The 17,982-nt window shown below is 39.0% G+C and overlaps 1 protein-coding gene across 1 annotated transcript in view; it reads right to left on the bottom strand.

The window, feature by feature from the left end:
* Nucleotides 1–17,982, bottom strand: part of Vta1 (vesicle trafficking 1) — a 74,802-nt gene that overhangs the window by 24,528 nt on the left and 32,292 nt on the right. Inside the window, exon 5 of the mRNA XM_060380228.1 lies at nt 3,327–3,435. Coding sequence (XP_060236211.1) covers nt 3,327–3,435 — 109 coding nt within the window. The remainder of the gene's footprint in view (nt 1–3,326; nt 3,436–17,982) is intronic.

Here is a 17,982-nt window from a genome sequence, read left to right as displayed (position 1 = left end):
AAAAAAAAAAAAAAAAAAAATGCTTTCTTTAAAAAAAAAAAAAAAGAAGTGGGGAAACAGTAAAATTTGGAGAGGACAGGAACTCCACAACAGAACCAGAATATTTGAACACAGGGGTCTTCCCAGAGACTCATACTCCAACCAAGTACCATGCATGGAGATAACCTAGAACCCCTGCACAGATGTAGCCCATGGCAGTTCAGTGTCCAAGTGGGTTCCATAGTAATGGGAAGAGGGACTGCCTCTGACATAATCTGATTGGCCTGCTCTTTGATCACCTCCCCTGAGGCGGGGGGCAGCCTTATCAGGCCAAATAAGTAGTTCTTTAATTAGGGTAAATTTATTTACTATGTAGGCATAGATTAAGAATAGTGTCACAGAGGGTTTCACAACACCTGACTTCATTCTTCTTCTCCCCCCACCGTTTTTTGTTTTCTTTTAAATTTTCTTGACTACATAAACCTGGCTGTCTGCTCAGAGAAATCTTTCAGCCTCAGCCTTCCAGTGTGCTAGACTTATAGTTAAGGACTATCTGACCCAGCTCCACAGAAAATTCCTACAAAGCATTAAAAGAATAGATAACTGAACCTATATAAGGTGCTCCATAGAACAAAATAGGACCAGGAATTTCCCATTTTATTTATTTATTTATTACAGTTTACTCACTTTGTATGCCATCTGTAGTCCCCTCCATCATCTCCTCCCAATCCCACCCATCACCCTCTTCTCCCCCTCCCCGTATGTCCCTTCCTAGTCCACTGAAATGTGAGGACCTCTTTCCCTTCCATCTGACCCTAGCCTCTCAGGTCTCATCAAGACTAACCACATTGTCATCCTCTGTGGCCTGGCACACTCCCAGGGAGAGGTGATCAAAGAGCCAGCCACTGAGTTCATGTCAGAGACAGCTCCTGTCCCCTTACTAGGGAGTCCAGTTTGAAACTGAACAGCCTATGGGCTTCCTCTGAGTAGGGGGTCTAGGTCTCCTCTATGCACGGTCCTTGGTTGGAGTATCGGTCTTTGCAGGGGTCCCTGGGCCCAGATTATTTTGGCTCTGTTGGTCTCCTTGTAGAGCTCCTGTCCACTCCACGTCTTTCTATCTCTCCCTTCTTCCATAATGTTCCCTGCACTCAGCTCAAATTTTGGCTATGAGTCTCAGCATCTCCTTTGATACCCCGACAGGTAAAGTCTTTCAGAGGGACCCTGTGGAAGGCTCCTGTCCTGTTCCTTGTCTTCTCCTACTTCTGATGTCTTATCTTGTTTGCCCTTCTGAGTGAGGTTTCAGCCTCTTTCCTAGGGTCCTCCTTGGTTAGCTTCTTTAGGACTATAGATTTTAGTATGTTTATCCTTTAGTAAATGGCTACTCTCCACTTATAAATGAGTATATACAATGTGTCTTTCTGCTTCTGGATTACCTCACTTAGGATGACCTTTCTAGATCCCACCATTTACCTGCAAATTTCATGATTTCCTTGTAGTATTCATTGTGTAAATGTCCCATAATATCTGTATCCATCCTTCAGTTGAGGGACAGATAGGTTGTTTCCAGATTCTGGCTATTATGAGAAATGCAAATCAAAACGACCCTGAGATTTCACCTCACAGCCATCAGAATGGCTAAGATAAAAAACTCAAGGGATGATGCATGCTGGAGAGGTTGTCGAGAAGGGGAACCCTTCTCCATCGCTGGTGGGAATGTAACCTTGTACAACCACTTTGGAAACCAATCTGGTGCTTTCTCAGAAAATTAGGAATGGTGCTACCTCAAGATACTACTTCTGGGTATATATCCTAAGATGCTAAACCATTCAACAAGAATATTTGCTCAATTATGTTCACAGCAAAAATTTTCAAATTTTATTCATGAAGTATGACATTTATTTACATGTATGTGTGTCTGTCTCAGGTATGTCTAAGTGAGTTCTGGTGCCCACAGAGGCTGGAGGAGATGGATCCCCTGAAGTTGGAGTTACAGGCTTTCATAAACCACCCCATGAGTATAACATTTTAATCCTCCTCAAAAGCTTCTAAAATTTTAGTTATGAGTATCCCAATGCAAAAATTCTCATTATTATAGTAACAATGAATGGAATCCATCTGTGTAATAAGAAATAACATATCATGACCAAGTGATGTTTATTCACAATGTTGTTTCAAAGTTGTTTCAAAGTTGGACAGTCTCATCACTTTATCCAACACAATAAGAAAAACAAGTTAGATTGTAGTTGGCCAACTCTGATAAGCAACATATTGAACATAACCATGTACAACTGTCTGGTCACTTCTGGATTGCCATAGCAAAAATGAACATCTGAAATAATGATATGTAGTTCATAAGCTTAGAATATATACTACATAATCCTGTAAGAAAGCTTAATGATACTGCAGTAAACAATCAGCTCCACAGATTCCTCAGATCATCTAATAAAATGATATAATTTGGACTTTTCTCAATTCAGAGAACAATGTGACACTGTCTTTTAATGCTGTATTGACTACATGTCTATTAATTGTTTTTTTTAAAGTGAGAAACATTTTTCCCTTTCCTTTTTCGTGCCATATTAAGTGACAGGTAAAATAAAAATAACAAGATGTTTATATTTTTTTATGTATATATCCATTTACTATGTAATGTCAAAATTCTCTCACATAAAGTTTTCTTTTTTATAATTCAAGTGTAAAACATGGTGTTATAAACTGTGTGGGAAAAGAAGAGACTCTATCCATGTATGCTTTCATCTACCCATCTATCTATCCATCCATTCATCTACCCACCCACCTATCCATCTATCCACCCATCCATTTGTCTATCTATCCTATTTGCTTGAAAATTCATAAAGTGATCTCTATAAAGATAAACAAAAACTAATGTATTAAATGTCCGAGTTCTGGCAGGATCTAGGAAAGTGAAAATATGGAAATGAGAAATTCACTTCCTACTTTTGTATGCTCTGTAATTTTTAGAGCCATGTTAAGTATTGTCCCTTCCCTTGCCAATATACAATTCAAATAAATACACAAAACCATCACAGCACTAATACCATATTCATTGTGGTTTGGGAACAATTCTAGGTCTAGAGTGGACTGTTTTCCTATAAGGGGATGAAATCTGCACAGATATAGGGGACAGCCAAGCTACTTGGCTGACATGAACAGACGGCATATGGAAAGTGTTAATCTGAAATGCCACTCAGGTCCCAGTATTATTACTATTGCAGATAAACAAACAAACAAACAAAAAACTGCTAGTACCTTCTGAAAACTCAGAAATCTTCTAAAAACTTCAGATTCTACTAAAACATTTTTAGTTGGGACTAATAAATACATACCATTATCATCCTCTATTCCAACAGGGCCTGCTTGAGGAGTCTCCCCATTCTTTAAGCAGTTATGAATGTATGTTGCCTTCCACCGTGCGTACTTTCTATGTTTCACATTCTACAAGGGAATATATTTATAGCACCGTTAGACCTTGGTAAAATAAAACAGAAAAGCACTTAAGTCAGGATAAGCCACATTTCTGAGATGCAGTCTCTATCTGTGTGGTGCATGTCTAAGAGTCCAACCAGCCCTGTATTTTATCGCTGATTTTTCAGTGGTCAGGGCCTGGCAGACTCCATGAAGAAGGTATTTTCTCTAGAACTCTCTAGCATCACATCACAGACAAAGCCCACAGGAAAGCATATGGACGTCTTGCCAGAAAAATTTCTAACTCTTAGGTTCCTAGAAAAATAGGTTAAACGGAATTTTAAGCTAAAATATAAAAGAAGGCAACAACAGATAACTAATTTCTGTAAAGATATATACAAATTCATGAAAATAAAAATAAAACTTAGATGATTAAAATGATACGATGAGTGAGGTGGTACATGCCTGTAATCCCATCTTCAGGGAGGCAGAGGCAGATGGATCTCTTTAAGTTCGAGGCCAACATGGTCTACAATGAGAGTCTGGAACAGCCAACGCTATAAAGGGAAATCCTGTCTTGAAAAATGAAAAGCCAAGCCAAACCAAACCAAACCAAACCAAACCCAACCCAACCAAAGCAAAAGCCCCAAAACTTTTAAAAATTTTGTGGTTGTTAATTTTAACTTTTAGGTTGTCATATATTACCTACGTGCTTTATCTAACTGCCTTAGTTCATATGGTGGGAACCAGGATCTCATTTTGTTGCCTAAAGAGGAACTCACAACACCATTTACTAAGGAGCCTAGAACTCCTTCCTGTTTCAGCCCCAAAGTCTGATTCTCATTCCTGTCCCCTAACCTCCACCAGGTTTGGTTGCACTTTGTTCCATTTTGTTAACAAGGTTTTGAAAACAACTGTGCACATTCATGGTTTTATTGTTCAGCTCACTGGTGTGTATGTGTGTGTGTGTGTGTGTGTGTGAGCTTACTTTCTTTTCTGTTCACTCACATCACACACAAAATCACACAATTTCAATATACCTGGCCTTTAGTGGCAAGGATCTGCACCTCACCAGAGAAGCACCTCTTGATAATGCCACCAACAACTTACTCCTCTTGGGCAAGCCAAGTGCCAATTTTTGACCTCCCTTCGTCAAACCTAACAGCAGTATATTAAACCCTGGATCATTTCTGGTTGCTAAATCTTTAGTGCCATTTGTGACACGCTTTTTCTCCTACCTCAGCTTTTGCTTTCTAAACCCCTATATAGATTTAATTTGTCTGTAGGCTCCTACTCTAGTAGAGACTGGAAACCAGCAGAACAGTCAGTGTCACTCATATAGGACTTTAAAACATCACCCATGTGTCACACCGTAATCCATTTTACAGAAGTCCTGTGTTAAGAAGTGCAGGCTTTGAATGACTGGGTTCATCTTTATTTGGCTGTGTGTCTGAGCTGGGTGGCATTTCCTTCAGAAGATGTACACTCATGCATATTCATTAATACAACATCTCTTTCCTGTTCTCTCAATTGTCCTATCCTTGAATTCCCAGGTTCACATATCTTTAAGCAGTTATTATCAGGTATAATTTGTTAGCACACAGAATTCTGTCTTTCTTCCTTATACTACTCATGCAGTTCCTACAAGCATCAGGACAGCAGTCACTGAACTTTTTTCTGCCTGTCTCCATACAGATTTCATCTTTATTAACCTTAGAATATTTTAACTAGTCTGAATTTGCTTCTGACAAATATCTGACGATGTGGGATTTACACTTGGAAGTTACATAGACAACTAAATTAATCTGTCCCAAAATGGTTTCTTGATTCTCCCAGCCTGCCCTCCCCCCAGTTTACTTCATTCACTGAAGACAAATTTGTGGGAGTCATGCTTAGCACCTCTGTCTTATCTTCGGCCACTTCAATCTAACTCACCAGTTGATTCTGATTTTGGGAAATATAATGTTCTCTACCTCCACATTTTTCTCTAATATTTCCTTAGTCTGCTAATATGTGTCTATATTTTTAACTTCCCCTCCCCTGTTTTCCTCTCCCTTTGCATATAAATCCATTCATATCAATCTTTTCAGTAGCTTCCCCATCGTGCACTTGGGTTCCTCAGTCTTCCTACCCACTTCACTGTATCATGTAGCTTTCTGGATAGTTTCTATCCTTAAACATGTCGAGGCCCACATGTGCTGCCTTTCTCTGGCTATTTCTACTTTTTCTCATAAGGAATATTTATTTACCTCTACTCATTCCTTACAGGGTACATCAAATATGCCTCACAAATGTTTTCCTGACTTATCCAATCTAAAATTACTAAGTAGTCTATTTTTCTAATAATATTTGCCATAATTTACTATTATATATTTGTTTATAAAAATATTTCCTAATCTATAAACACACTCAAATCACCAAAAACATCCCTGTTTGTCCTCTGTACCATGCATCTGCTTTTGTTCTAGCACATACTAGCTGCTTCTCAGCATCTCCCAACTGATGAATGGATGCTAAGAGAAAGTATCTCGTTCTCGAATAATATAATGGAACTGTTTGGCTATGTATTCATTATTCAGGTTAGGAAGTTCAACTGAATCAATTATATAGTTACACGGCACAATTTGAAATTTCCCAAGTTTGACTGTTGAACTTGTTTGAAACAGGGCATCATTCCAAAGCCTGGGCCAGCTGGAACCTACTGTGCAATCCAGGTTGGTCTTAAACTTGTGGGAATTTTCTTGCTTCAGCTTCCCACATGCTAAAATATTACATGAGCCACCACCCAAGACTAGTAGTTTCTGGCCTACAGAAATATCATTAGCGTATGGGTTGCTCTGTTTTTCTCTACTCTTTCATTGTATTAAATTAAATTAAAACAAAACAAATAAACAAAGAAACCCAAAACAAAACAAAAAAAATGTCAAAAAATTGAGTTTCCTTTAGATATAAGTTTTCAAAATCCCATATAAACCGGGACTGATGGTGTACAAACACTAACTTATCTACCTTAAGAACCTCCAGGTTTACATGCTAACTTGAATTCCTTATCTACAAATGACATTATTATAAAGTGTACATTATTCTATCCTCCAACTGTAAAATTAAAGTTATTATTTAATATATGCTGCAACTATGGATATTTTTATAGTTTAATAAACATTTGCTATAAAGACTTTAAATTAGCAAGCAAAGAAAGATAAAGTAAGCCATATGTTCTGTCTGCCCCTTGGAGCTAATCATCCAGCTAAGCACACAGAAAGCATATTACAATTATAAACTAGAGAACATTAAATTTGTCTCTCGTGATAAGTGTTTGAACAATTCAGAAAGAAAGACAGTATGCTCACAGATCCCTGGAATTTCAATTTGGTCTTCTAAGACAAACATGATGTGAAAAGGTGGAGAGAAAAGGGTAAGACCAAGCTGGGGAGAGAAAAAGGTCTATGCAGTCAGAAAGACAGAAATAAAGAGAAGGTAAGATAAGTGGAAAAAACAATCTGCTATGGGTATGAAGATAATAATGAGTTGGATAAGAGAAATCCAAAATAATATCAAAGTTTTAGCTAACAACTTTATATCACTCTCGAGGTTAGAGAAGTGCATACACTTCTATACACTTTCCTATTTATTCCTCACAATCACTTGGAAGTGCAAGTAAGTTATATTTCACTTCATCTGAGACTTTGAGACATTATGGGACCAGATGAACAAAAACACACTTTGGTCTGACATTCAAAGCCTTCTACATTTATGACTGCTTCAGTCTAATCCATGCTATTTCCTGTAATCCAGAAGAGGCAATGTTTCCTCATGTGATTCTCTCTTTCCAACCATGGTCATCTTGTGGTCAAATGTCTACTCTTCTTCAAGGCTCAGTTCAAATATTTATTCCCAAATAGCCTCTCTGGCTTGCAGGAAGTTAATAATTAATTGTCATGTCCTCATGGCAGACACTGTGGTAACTGCTGAGGGAGACAGGATAAAGGAGACAACACAAACATTACGTACAGTCCAACATGAAGGCCAGCAGTAACTGCCATCTCTAAATGTGAGCCCTTTCATCAAAGTTCTACTGTTAGCTTCTGCTGGAGAGGGAAATCATATACTTTACCAACAAGAAATAGGAGAAAAAGGCCTGAGTCCTACAATATCCTTGGTGGACATGTTTTCATGTCCTGAAAGATTTCTACAAGGTCCTACCACTTCCATGCACTGGGTCTGAGGAAATAAGCCTCCAAAACCTGGACATTTGGAGACTTTATCCAAACCACAGCAGTAATATATTCTTCATCCTTTCCTCTTAGGGTTGATTAATCTCATTATTACAGAGCTATCAATTGTCATAATATTTTAGTAATAAAGCCAAACACAATATATATTTTTTATTATTATTATTAATTACACTTTATTCATTTTGTATCCCCCCATAAACCCCTCCCTCCTCCCCTCCCAATCCCACCCTACCTCCCCTTTCTGCATGCATGCTCCTCCCCATGTCTACTGATAGGGGAGGTCCTCCTCTCCTTCCTTCTGATCTTAGTCTATCAGATCACATCAGGAATGGCTGCACTGTCTTCTTCTGTGGCCTGGTAAGGCTGCTCCCCCCTCAGGGGGAGGTGATCAAAGAGCAGGCCAATCAGTTTATGTCAGAGGCAGTCCCTCTTCCCATCACTATGTAAGCCACTTGGACATTAAACTGCCATGGGCTACATCTGTGCAGGGGTTCTAGGTTATCTCCATGAATAGTCCTTGGTTGGAGTATGAGTCTTTGGGAAGTTCCCTGTGTTCAAATTTTCTTGTTCTGTTGCTCTCCTTGTGGAGTTCCTGTCCTCTCCAGCTCTTGATATTTCCCACTTCTTACATAAAATTCCATTCATTCTGCCTGCCAGTTGGCCATCAGGCTCAGCATCTGTTTTGATATTCTGCAGGGCAGAGGCTTTCAGATGCCCTTTGTGGCGGGTTCCTAGGTTGTTTCCTGTTATCTTCTTCTGGCTTTCAGAGGCCCCCTCTGTAGCAGGTTCCTAGGTTGTTTCCTGTTTTCTTCTTCTGATGTCCATCCTCTTTGCCTTTCAGGATGGGGATTGAGCGTTTTAGTTAGGGTCCTCTCTTTTGCTTAGTTTGTTTAGATGTACCGATTTTAGTGGGTTTATCCTATGTTGTATGTTTATAAAAGAGCCAAATACAATATTAAGAAATGGTTTGGTAAGCTACAATGAACATGATCACGATACAATTTGCAATTTAGAGGGATATATATGAATCAAGGGGAAATGACTTTAGAAGATCAATTACTTAATGTACGCTTAGGATATATCTGTAGTAAAAAGGACAAATAAAGAAACTGCATCTGCAAATAAAGGAACTGCATCTCTATACAAATTAATCTTGTCTGTAGATTCAGTGAAAGAGTTATGACTATTTAAGATTCACTTTTACTTTCATATTGTGAAAAGCTTAAACCTTTACTAAGTATGGAAAATTTTGAGAAAATATTAATTTAAGCTAAAGAAGGCTTATTTTTATAATTGTGAAAAAATTCCCTACAGCACATAAAGGAAAAATTTTGTGTTTATTCCCTCTTTTCCAAAACCCTAACATAAATAATACATAGCAGAAATTTCTGACAGTTTTTAACTTGAGTTAGTACATATCTGAACACTGTTGTAGTAAATAAAAACACTTGATGATGTACAGTATTTTAAGAGGAGAATAAGATGTCAATATTTGTAAAACTCATTCACTCCTTTTGGCTGATTAAGACATCCTTTCTGAGAAACAGGAATTGCTAAAGGAGCTTTTACTTTTGTCCCTGGTCTCAAGTTCCTGTTTTGTAACTGAATTTATAAAAAAATCACTGACAATGGCAAATTTTAGCCAGTAGAGTCAACAGCAGATGTGAAGGTTTCCATTAAATTCTTAATTCTTTGCCTGTATTAACCCTCTGTGACTGGACTGGTAAGAAAACATAAACCTGGATCAGGCGCACACAGAATGAAAGAAATTTAAAAACAAAAACTAAGTTTGTACTAAACTTGGCAATCTTAAAAAAGCCAATATAATATGTTTCTGAAACATAGGACTTCAACTTTGGAGAATGCTCCACTGAACTGCCTTAATGGTTTCCTTGACTTTTTGCCTTGAACCTACCTAGATTCAACATTACAAATATCTCCATTACTCATTTTAACTGCTTTTATGAAGGTTAGGTATTTCTGAGCACTTCTGTACTCATTTTACGCTAGATGAAACTTTCTACACTTTCTGAACTCTGAGACTCTGTTGCACCACTTCCATTGCTTTATTCTCCATTTGTATTTGTTTTACTGGCTTTCCACGTCTCCTAATTTTCCTTGATGACATTACAATCAGTCCTTTTTACTGGCTCCTTCTTGTTTGTTATACAGGGCCTGGACTGCTACCAAATAGTTCATAGATACCCTTTCTTCCGTACTTACTCTCAATTTTTTTATCCACAGTGGTGGCCTGAATGAGAATGGCACCCATGTAAGTGTGCTTAGTCCCTAGCTGATGAACTGTTTAAAAGACTAGAAGATGTGTCCTTGTTGGAGGAGGTGTGTAGCTCAGGGTGAGCTTTCAGGTTTCAAAAGCCCAAGCCAGGCCCAGTCTTATACTTTCTTTGTATTCACTGGTTGCCTCTGGATCATGTTGTAATGCTCTGAGCTAATGCTCCAGCACCATGCCTGTCTGCTTCTAGCAAGAATAATAATGGACTAACCCTCCGAAATTTTGAGTAAGCCCCTATGTAAATGCTTTCTTTTATAAGGGTTGCCTTGGTCATGATGGCTTTAAACAAGGACATACAACAAAGTCCCAAATTTACATCTTCTGTTCAGATCCCTTTCAAACCCTTGAATTAAACAGTGCACTTGTAGGCTTGGTACCCTTCCACATATGCAATGCCCCATCCCAAATCCTCCATGTAGTTTTTACTATTTACAGGCAATACATGAAGGACAGTTAGTCACATCAAAAAAAAAAAAAAAAAAAAAAAATAAAGTGACAGATTTTTGGGAAATTTTCTTTTTTTGGAGTGGTGGTGGTAGTGGTTTCCAGACAGGTCTGGCTGTCCTGGAACTTGCTCTGTAGAGTAGGCTGGCTTTGAACTCACAGAGATCTTCATGCCTCTGCCTCCCAAGTGCTGGGACTGAAGGTGTGTACCAACACTGCCTAGCTGGGAAATTTTCTTTTTATTAGGGAATATTTTCATATTAGAAGGAATAAGTTCCTTGTAGTTCTAAATTAATGAACTTATAATAATCTCACACACCTCAACATTGTATTTCAACTGACCATAAGCCACCACTATATTCTTAATGTTCAGGTCCATTGTCTGATGCCCTCACTGAATTTCTACTCAGTTTATTTGCTGTTTATCTGAGCTACTAAACTTAAACTACATTGGTCTGGAACTTATGATCCTCTGGCCTTTCCTGAGTGCTGGGGTTATAGTATGTATTACCATATGTGGTATGCGGCATCATTTTTACTAGCTGCTGAAGGCCAATCTCTGAATCATGCACTTATCAGCTATCAGCATTATGAAAAAAACATATTTAGAATACGGATGACCTGACATATGGAGGACTATCATGACCTTTAATGCAAATTCTGCACTGGGTGAGCAGTGTCTCTAATACTGATTATCCAATATCTGCTTTCCCTATTCAGTCCTGATCTACTACAGTGAAAACTGACTGTTTCAATAAAGACAATTCCCACTCCTCCTCTTATTCTCTGTTATTCTCCCTGTTCTTATTTTCAGTTGAGTCAAAATATCCCCCTTACTACCTCCTAATCATGGACAAGTAGTTAACATTAGCTTTGAGATCATTACAATACTTGATAAAAAGTATGAGTACACAACATAAAACCTGACACATTAAATCGGCTAGAAAAAAAAGTGCGGAATACCCTAGAACTCATTGATACAGGAGAAAACTTCCTGAACAGAACACCAACAGCACAGGCTCTAAGAGCAACAATCAATAAATGGGACCTCATGAAACTGAAAAGCTTCTGCAAAGCAAAGGAGACCATCACCAAAACAAAGTGACTGCCTACAGATTGGGAAAGAATCTGCACCAACCCTTTATCTGACAGAGGACTCATATCCAGTATATATAAAGAACTAAAGAAGCTGAAAAGCAGCAAACCAAGTAATCCACTTAAAAAATGGCGAACAGAGCTAAACAGAGAATTCTCTGTAAAGGAAAATTGAATGGCAGAGAAGCACTTAATGAAATGCTCAACCTCACTAGCCATTAGGGAAATGCAAATCAAAACAACCCTGAGATTTCACCTTACACCCATGAGAATGGCCAAGATCAAAAACTCAAGTGACAACACATGCTGGAGAGGTTGTGGAGAAAGGGGAACCCTTCTCCACTGCTGGTGGGATTGTAAACTTGTACAACCACTCTGGAAATCAATCTGGCGCTTTCTCAGACAACTAAGAATAGCACTTCCTCAAGATTCAGCCATACCACTCCTAGGCATATATCCAAAAGAGGCTCAAGTACACAAAAAGGACATTTGTTCAACCATGTTTGTAGCAGCTTTATTTGTAATAGCCAGAAACTGGAAGCAACCCAGATGCCCCTCAACTGAAGAATGGATGCAGAAAATGTGGTACATCTACACAATGGAATATTACTCAGCAATGAAAAATAAGGAAATCATGAAATTTGCAGGTTAATGGTGGGATCTGGAAAGGATCATCCTGAGTGAGTTGTCCCAGAAGCAAAAAGACACACATGGTATATACTCACTCATATAGACATACAACATAGGACAAACCCACTAAAACCTGTGCATCTAAAGAAACTAAGCAAGAGAGAGGACCCTAACTAAAATGTCCAATCCCTATCTGGAAAGGCAAAGAGGATGGACATCAGAAGAAGAAGAAAACAGGAAACAACCTAGGAACCTACCACAGAGGGCCTCTGAAAGCCTCTGCCCTACAGACTATCAAAGCAAATGCTAAGCCTGATGGGCAACTGTTGGGCAGAGTGAATGGAATTTTATGTAAGAACTGGGAAATAGTAAGAGCTGGAGAGGACAGGGTCTCCACAAGGAGAACAACAGAACAAGAAAATTTGAACACAGGGAACTTCCCAGAGACTCATACTCCAACCAAGGAGTATTCATAGAGATAACCCAGAACCCCTGCACAGATGTAGCCCAGGGCAGTTCAGAGTCCAATTGGGTTACATAGTAATGTGAAGAGGGACTGCCTCTGAATAATCTGATTGGCCTGCTCTTTGATCACCTCCCCCTGGGGGGGAGCAGCCTTATCAGGCCATAGTAGAGGACAATGCAGCCACTTTTGATGTGAACTGATGGACTAAGATCACAAAGGAGAGGAGAACCTCCCCATCAGTGGACTTGGGGAGTGGCATGCGTGCAGAGGGAGGAGGGAGGGTGGGATTGGGAAGGGAGGAGGGAGGGGCTTATAGGGGGATGCAGAATGAATAAAGTGTAATTGAGGAAAAATTAAAAAAAAAAGGGGGGGGGGAATAATTTAAGAAATTTAAATGACTTTCAAAAGTGGAGCAAAACATGGAGTTAAGTCAATTTACATGGAGAATGTCTCGCCCCTGGGGGCAATGGTCTCCTGAACCTACTCAGACCTCGGAAACCACCACTGCTAGTTCTAGAACTGATGCAAGATGTTCCAACAAGGGGGTTAAGGCTTCTCATAATATTTCCTATAAGCCCACACCTGTTTGTTTATATCCCCCATTTTTATTCATTATTAGCCAGATAGAGCCAAGTAATTGTGGTGATGATACTTGCTTTTTTGCCCAATGCTGGAATGCTAGTGAATTTAGGTATGCCCTGGTTACTTGCATGCCTCGCTGGGTGCCTGTGCCTGTTGATGCCCCTCACGTTATGACTCTCTTCAGACAGAAAAGAGATCTTGGAACTACAGCCGCCACTGTTACTGCCATCTCATTGGCGGCTGTTGGAGCTACCACCGTGGCATTAGCCATGAGTCATACTGTGCAGACTGCTCAGACCCTGAATAATCTTTTAGCCAATGTAGCTCATGCCTTAGATGTACAAAAGGGAATTAATGCTCAACTAAAAGGAGGCTTGATGGTGTTCAATCAGAGGATTGACCTCGTGCAGGAGCAAATTGATACCCTATGGCAAATCGCTCAACCGGGCTGTCAATGAAAGTATGCTGGACTTTGAGTCACTAGCATACAACATGAGAATTTTCCCTGTGCTGCAAATCTGTCTAAACAATTGTCTAGCTATATTTTAGGTAATTGGACTGGAGAATTCGATACTACGATGGAGCAGCTGAGAGTGGCCATTATCACAGTAAATTCTACCAGAGTGGACGCAGGAGTAGCCACAGGATTATCACCATGGATTGCTGCAGCCATGAATCATCTGAAGGAATGGGCGGGCATGGGAGCGTTAGCAGGCCTTCTGGTGTTGGTCTCCTTGGTTTGCCTGTGGTGTATATGCAATATTAGAGTCTCACAACAGCGTAATGCAGCCATGACCATTCAGGCCTTTACAGCAATTGAAGCAGGACAGTCTCCCCAAGCATGGTTGGCTACCATAAAAAGCTAAAATGTTATGCTCAGGATGTGAGGCTAAGCACTGCACTCAGGGTCAGCCACTTTCGACCCAGAGAAGAGCAAGTCTGATTGCATGCGGGTTGATGCCCCAGGTCCCGCCTCTGAGAAAAAGGTATCGGACGGGTCTGATGCTCTTTGGGTGGATGACACCTAAATGAACATCGGTACAAAGTCCCAATTTATTTCTAATATCAGAGATCAGACCTCTACTCTTGCCTGATGCGTCTAAAACAAAAAGGGGGAAATGTAGAGAGCTGCGTAATGCCACGCCTTAAAGATAGAGCTGGTTTCTGCCTTCCACCTTCCTGATGGTGAGAGCTCTCTGTCACAAACAACTCCATATTTGGCTAAGGCCGGGGATCTGGCTTGCTTCCATGTATGTGGACTTATCTGCATTGCCCACATGGCACGCTGGGGTTGGCTACCCAGAGGCTATTTAAGCTGTGGGCTGGCTTTCCCCAGGGTCGGATGATTGTTCAAGGTTCCTGAATAAACGGCATTGAAAAAAAAAAAAAAAAGAACTTACAATGTTTATCATTGTAAAGCTATGGTGCAGGAACCATTCAGAACATTGTCTTTTACATTTGTGCCATAGTTGCATTTAAGGAAACTGCAGAAGGATTAATTAATTTGTTCCTCAATGGGAGTTTAATTCTAGTTTGCTAAGTAAGGCTGGAAATAAAACTTGAAGTTAATAAAAAAAAAAGTATGAGTACACAATAAAACTGCCTTTTCCTGGACTATCTATGGGGTCCCCCTCTTACTGCATTCAAGGCTCTGCTAAAATACTGCCTGATTCTCAGCAAGGCCTTCCACAAATTAACTTACAAATTCTTATTCCTACCTTCAGTTTCTCAGTTACAGCTATAACTTGATATCATGTTTATTGTACTGACAAACACTGTCTATCTCTCTCAGGAAAACCATTCCCAGTTACTGCTGCACTGCTACTGACTAGAACTTAGCAAGCAATGCATGAATGAACCAATGGATACATTTGGAATTCATTCCTTTCATCAAATACTGTAACAATCCTTAAGTTGGCTGTCTAGAAACCACATTTATAAATTGTTGAAATATAACAATAAACTGTTAATGTATACAAGTTTTTAAACTTGAATACACATTCTAACTTGGGTTTCAATGGACAGTGTTAAGAATATATGTGAGATCAACAAGTTGTAAACAGAAGGGCAAAAAGAAAAAAAAAAGGTTAGTAATCTCTTAGTCTACAGCAAATTTACCTCTAGTCCTTAAAATCAGACAACCAATAGCTGTTTTATATGATGCCAGGAGCAGTGAAACAATAAGAAATACTTGAGAAACAAGCAATAAAAACTGTTACAATAACAACTATATACTGAAATACTTATAATTACTTGTTATATTTCCTGACAGATTTAGGCCTGAGTTTTATAGTCACATAATTTTCAAAGCAATCATAATCTCACAAAACAGTATTTTAAAGAGGAGAGCAAAACCTAACTATAAAAATAATCTGACTAAGTTGTTCAATCACCATTCAGAAAGGCAAAGAGGATGGACATCAGAAGAGGGAGAAAACAGGGAACAGGAAAGGAGCCTGCCACTGAAAGGCTTTCACAGGAGGGCCTCTGAAAGGCTCTACCCTGCAGGGTATCAGAGCAGATGCAGAGACTCATAGCCAAACTTTGAGCGGAGTACAGAGAATCTTATGAAAGAAGAGGGAAATATTAAAATCTGGAGAGGATAGGAGCTCCATGAGGAGAGCAACAGAACCAGAAAATCTGGGCACAGGGGTCTTTTCTGAGATTGATACTTCAACCAAGGACCATTCATGGAGATAACCTAGAACCCCTGCACAGATATAACCCATGGCAGTTCAGTGTCCAAGTGGGTTCCCAAGTGGGAACAGGTACTGTCTCTGACATGAACTGATTGGCCTGCTCTTTGATCACCTCCCCCTGAGGGGGAAGTAGCCTTACTTGGCTACAGAGGAAAACAATGAAGCCACTCCTGATGAGACCTGATAGACTAGGATCAGAAGGAAGGAGAGGAAGACCTCCCCTATTAGTGGACTTGGGGAGGGACATGCGTGGAGAAGGGGGAAGGAGGGTGGGATTAGAAGGGGGAGAGGGAGGGAGCTACAGGTGGGATACGAAGTGAATAAACTTTAATTAATAAAAGTAAAAATAAACAAACAAACAAACAAAAAAACAAAAAAGAATTTAACCCACAAATTTGGATTTACCTATTCTGTTATTATAACATTGGAACGTACATTCAAAGTAGTTAAGATTCCGAACAAAATATGGATGGTTAACTGTTTAATAATATAGTTTCATTAAATTTATAGGAAAGTTTTAGTAACAGTATATAGAGATATATATAAATATATATATATAAAACATATCTTACATATAGATATGTTATATGTAGGCAAGATATATATTCTATTGTAATCATTTTCCAACTCATTAAGATGCTATGTCTCCCCATCTTTTTCTCAGATGGAAGACAATCTCATATACAACAAATATCAAGATAGGAATATTCACACACAACAGTACTGTCTAGAACATAGCCATAATACCTTGTCAGCTGTGTCAGTAATGTCCTCTGCAGTTATTTCTCCCCAAGGCAGAGATCTAATCTAAGAAGCATGCATCATTTAGTCACACTTAGTCATCATGTCCATTTAATTGCCGACTTTCCCAATTTTGACATAAAAACATGCTAGTATAGTTATAGAATGTCCACGGATTAGATCTGTTGGAAGTTTCTTCATGTTTGGTTCACTGTATATTTTGGTTCACACTGTGTGTGTTTGTAGCATTGCCACAGACCACTTGATACTGAACAGGATACTAGCATGCTGACTTGCTCTAATACTAGGAATGCAGATTCCACAGCCTGGTTAAAAAGATCCATGAATGTACTGTTTCTTTCTTTGATGCTATTAATGATGCTATTAAGTAAGCTGAGGAGAGCTCCTTAACAATCTAATACTATAAAGAACTTTCTCTGTTCTTCCATCACTTATTCATTTTATTATGTTTATTTATTACATATTTATATATTACCTATTTATATAAATTATTATATTATATTTCAACACTATGGACTCACTGATTTATAAACACAGGTTACTGTCCATTGTTATCAAAACTGATGGTCAAATTTTTTATTTTCTTTTCTACCCCTCCCTTTAATTAATTTATTTTTTGAGATAGGGTCTCAACTTAGCTTAGACTGGCCTCCAACTTACAATCTTCCTAGCTAAACTTCTGAAGTGCAGAATCATAGGTGTGCACCACCATGCCCAGTTGTTTTTCATAAAGACAATGGAGCCCTTTCAAAGAGACTACTGAGTCTCTCAATTATGGCCACACTTTATCATTTTCTGGCACAAGAAGGTCCAACATAATGTAGTACTTTCGTGACCTGAATTGTGATTCAGTCATTTGTGTGAGAGCACTGGTTCCTGTTGTAAGGGACTGGTATTCACAATCAAATCAGGTGCTCAGGGTGTTCTCTGCTACTGGTGCTTCACTGTTCTTAGACTGCGTTGGAATAGAGAAATGAGAACTAGGCTGTATGTGTTCTTACACATATTGTCCTACATTATATGTCTAATATCCACCTATAAGTAAGTATATTCTATATGTGTCTTTCTGCTCCTGAGATACTGCACTCCTGATGATCATTTCTAGATCCCACCATTTGCCTGCAAATTTCATTATTTCCTTGTTTTTAACTGCTGAGTAGTATTTCATTGTGTAAATACAATTTTTGTATCCATTCCTCCACTGAGGAACATCTGTGTTGTTTCCAGATTCTGGCCATTACGAATAAAGTTGCTATGAACATAGTTGAGAAAATGTCCTTGTTGTATACTTGAGCATCTTTAGGATATATGCCTAGGAGTGTATAGATATAGCTGGATCTTGAGGAAACACTATTCCTGATTGTCTGGGAA

This window comes from Meriones unguiculatus, chromosome 3, assembly GCF_030254825.1.
Source record: "Meriones unguiculatus strain TT.TT164.6M chromosome 3, Bangor_MerUng_6.1, whole genome shotgun sequence".
NCBI lineage: Eukaryota > Metazoa > Chordata > Mammalia > Rodentia > Muridae > Meriones > Meriones unguiculatus.
Note: the sequence above shows the minus strand (reverse complement) of the source record. Positions and strands in the feature narration are given on the sequence as shown.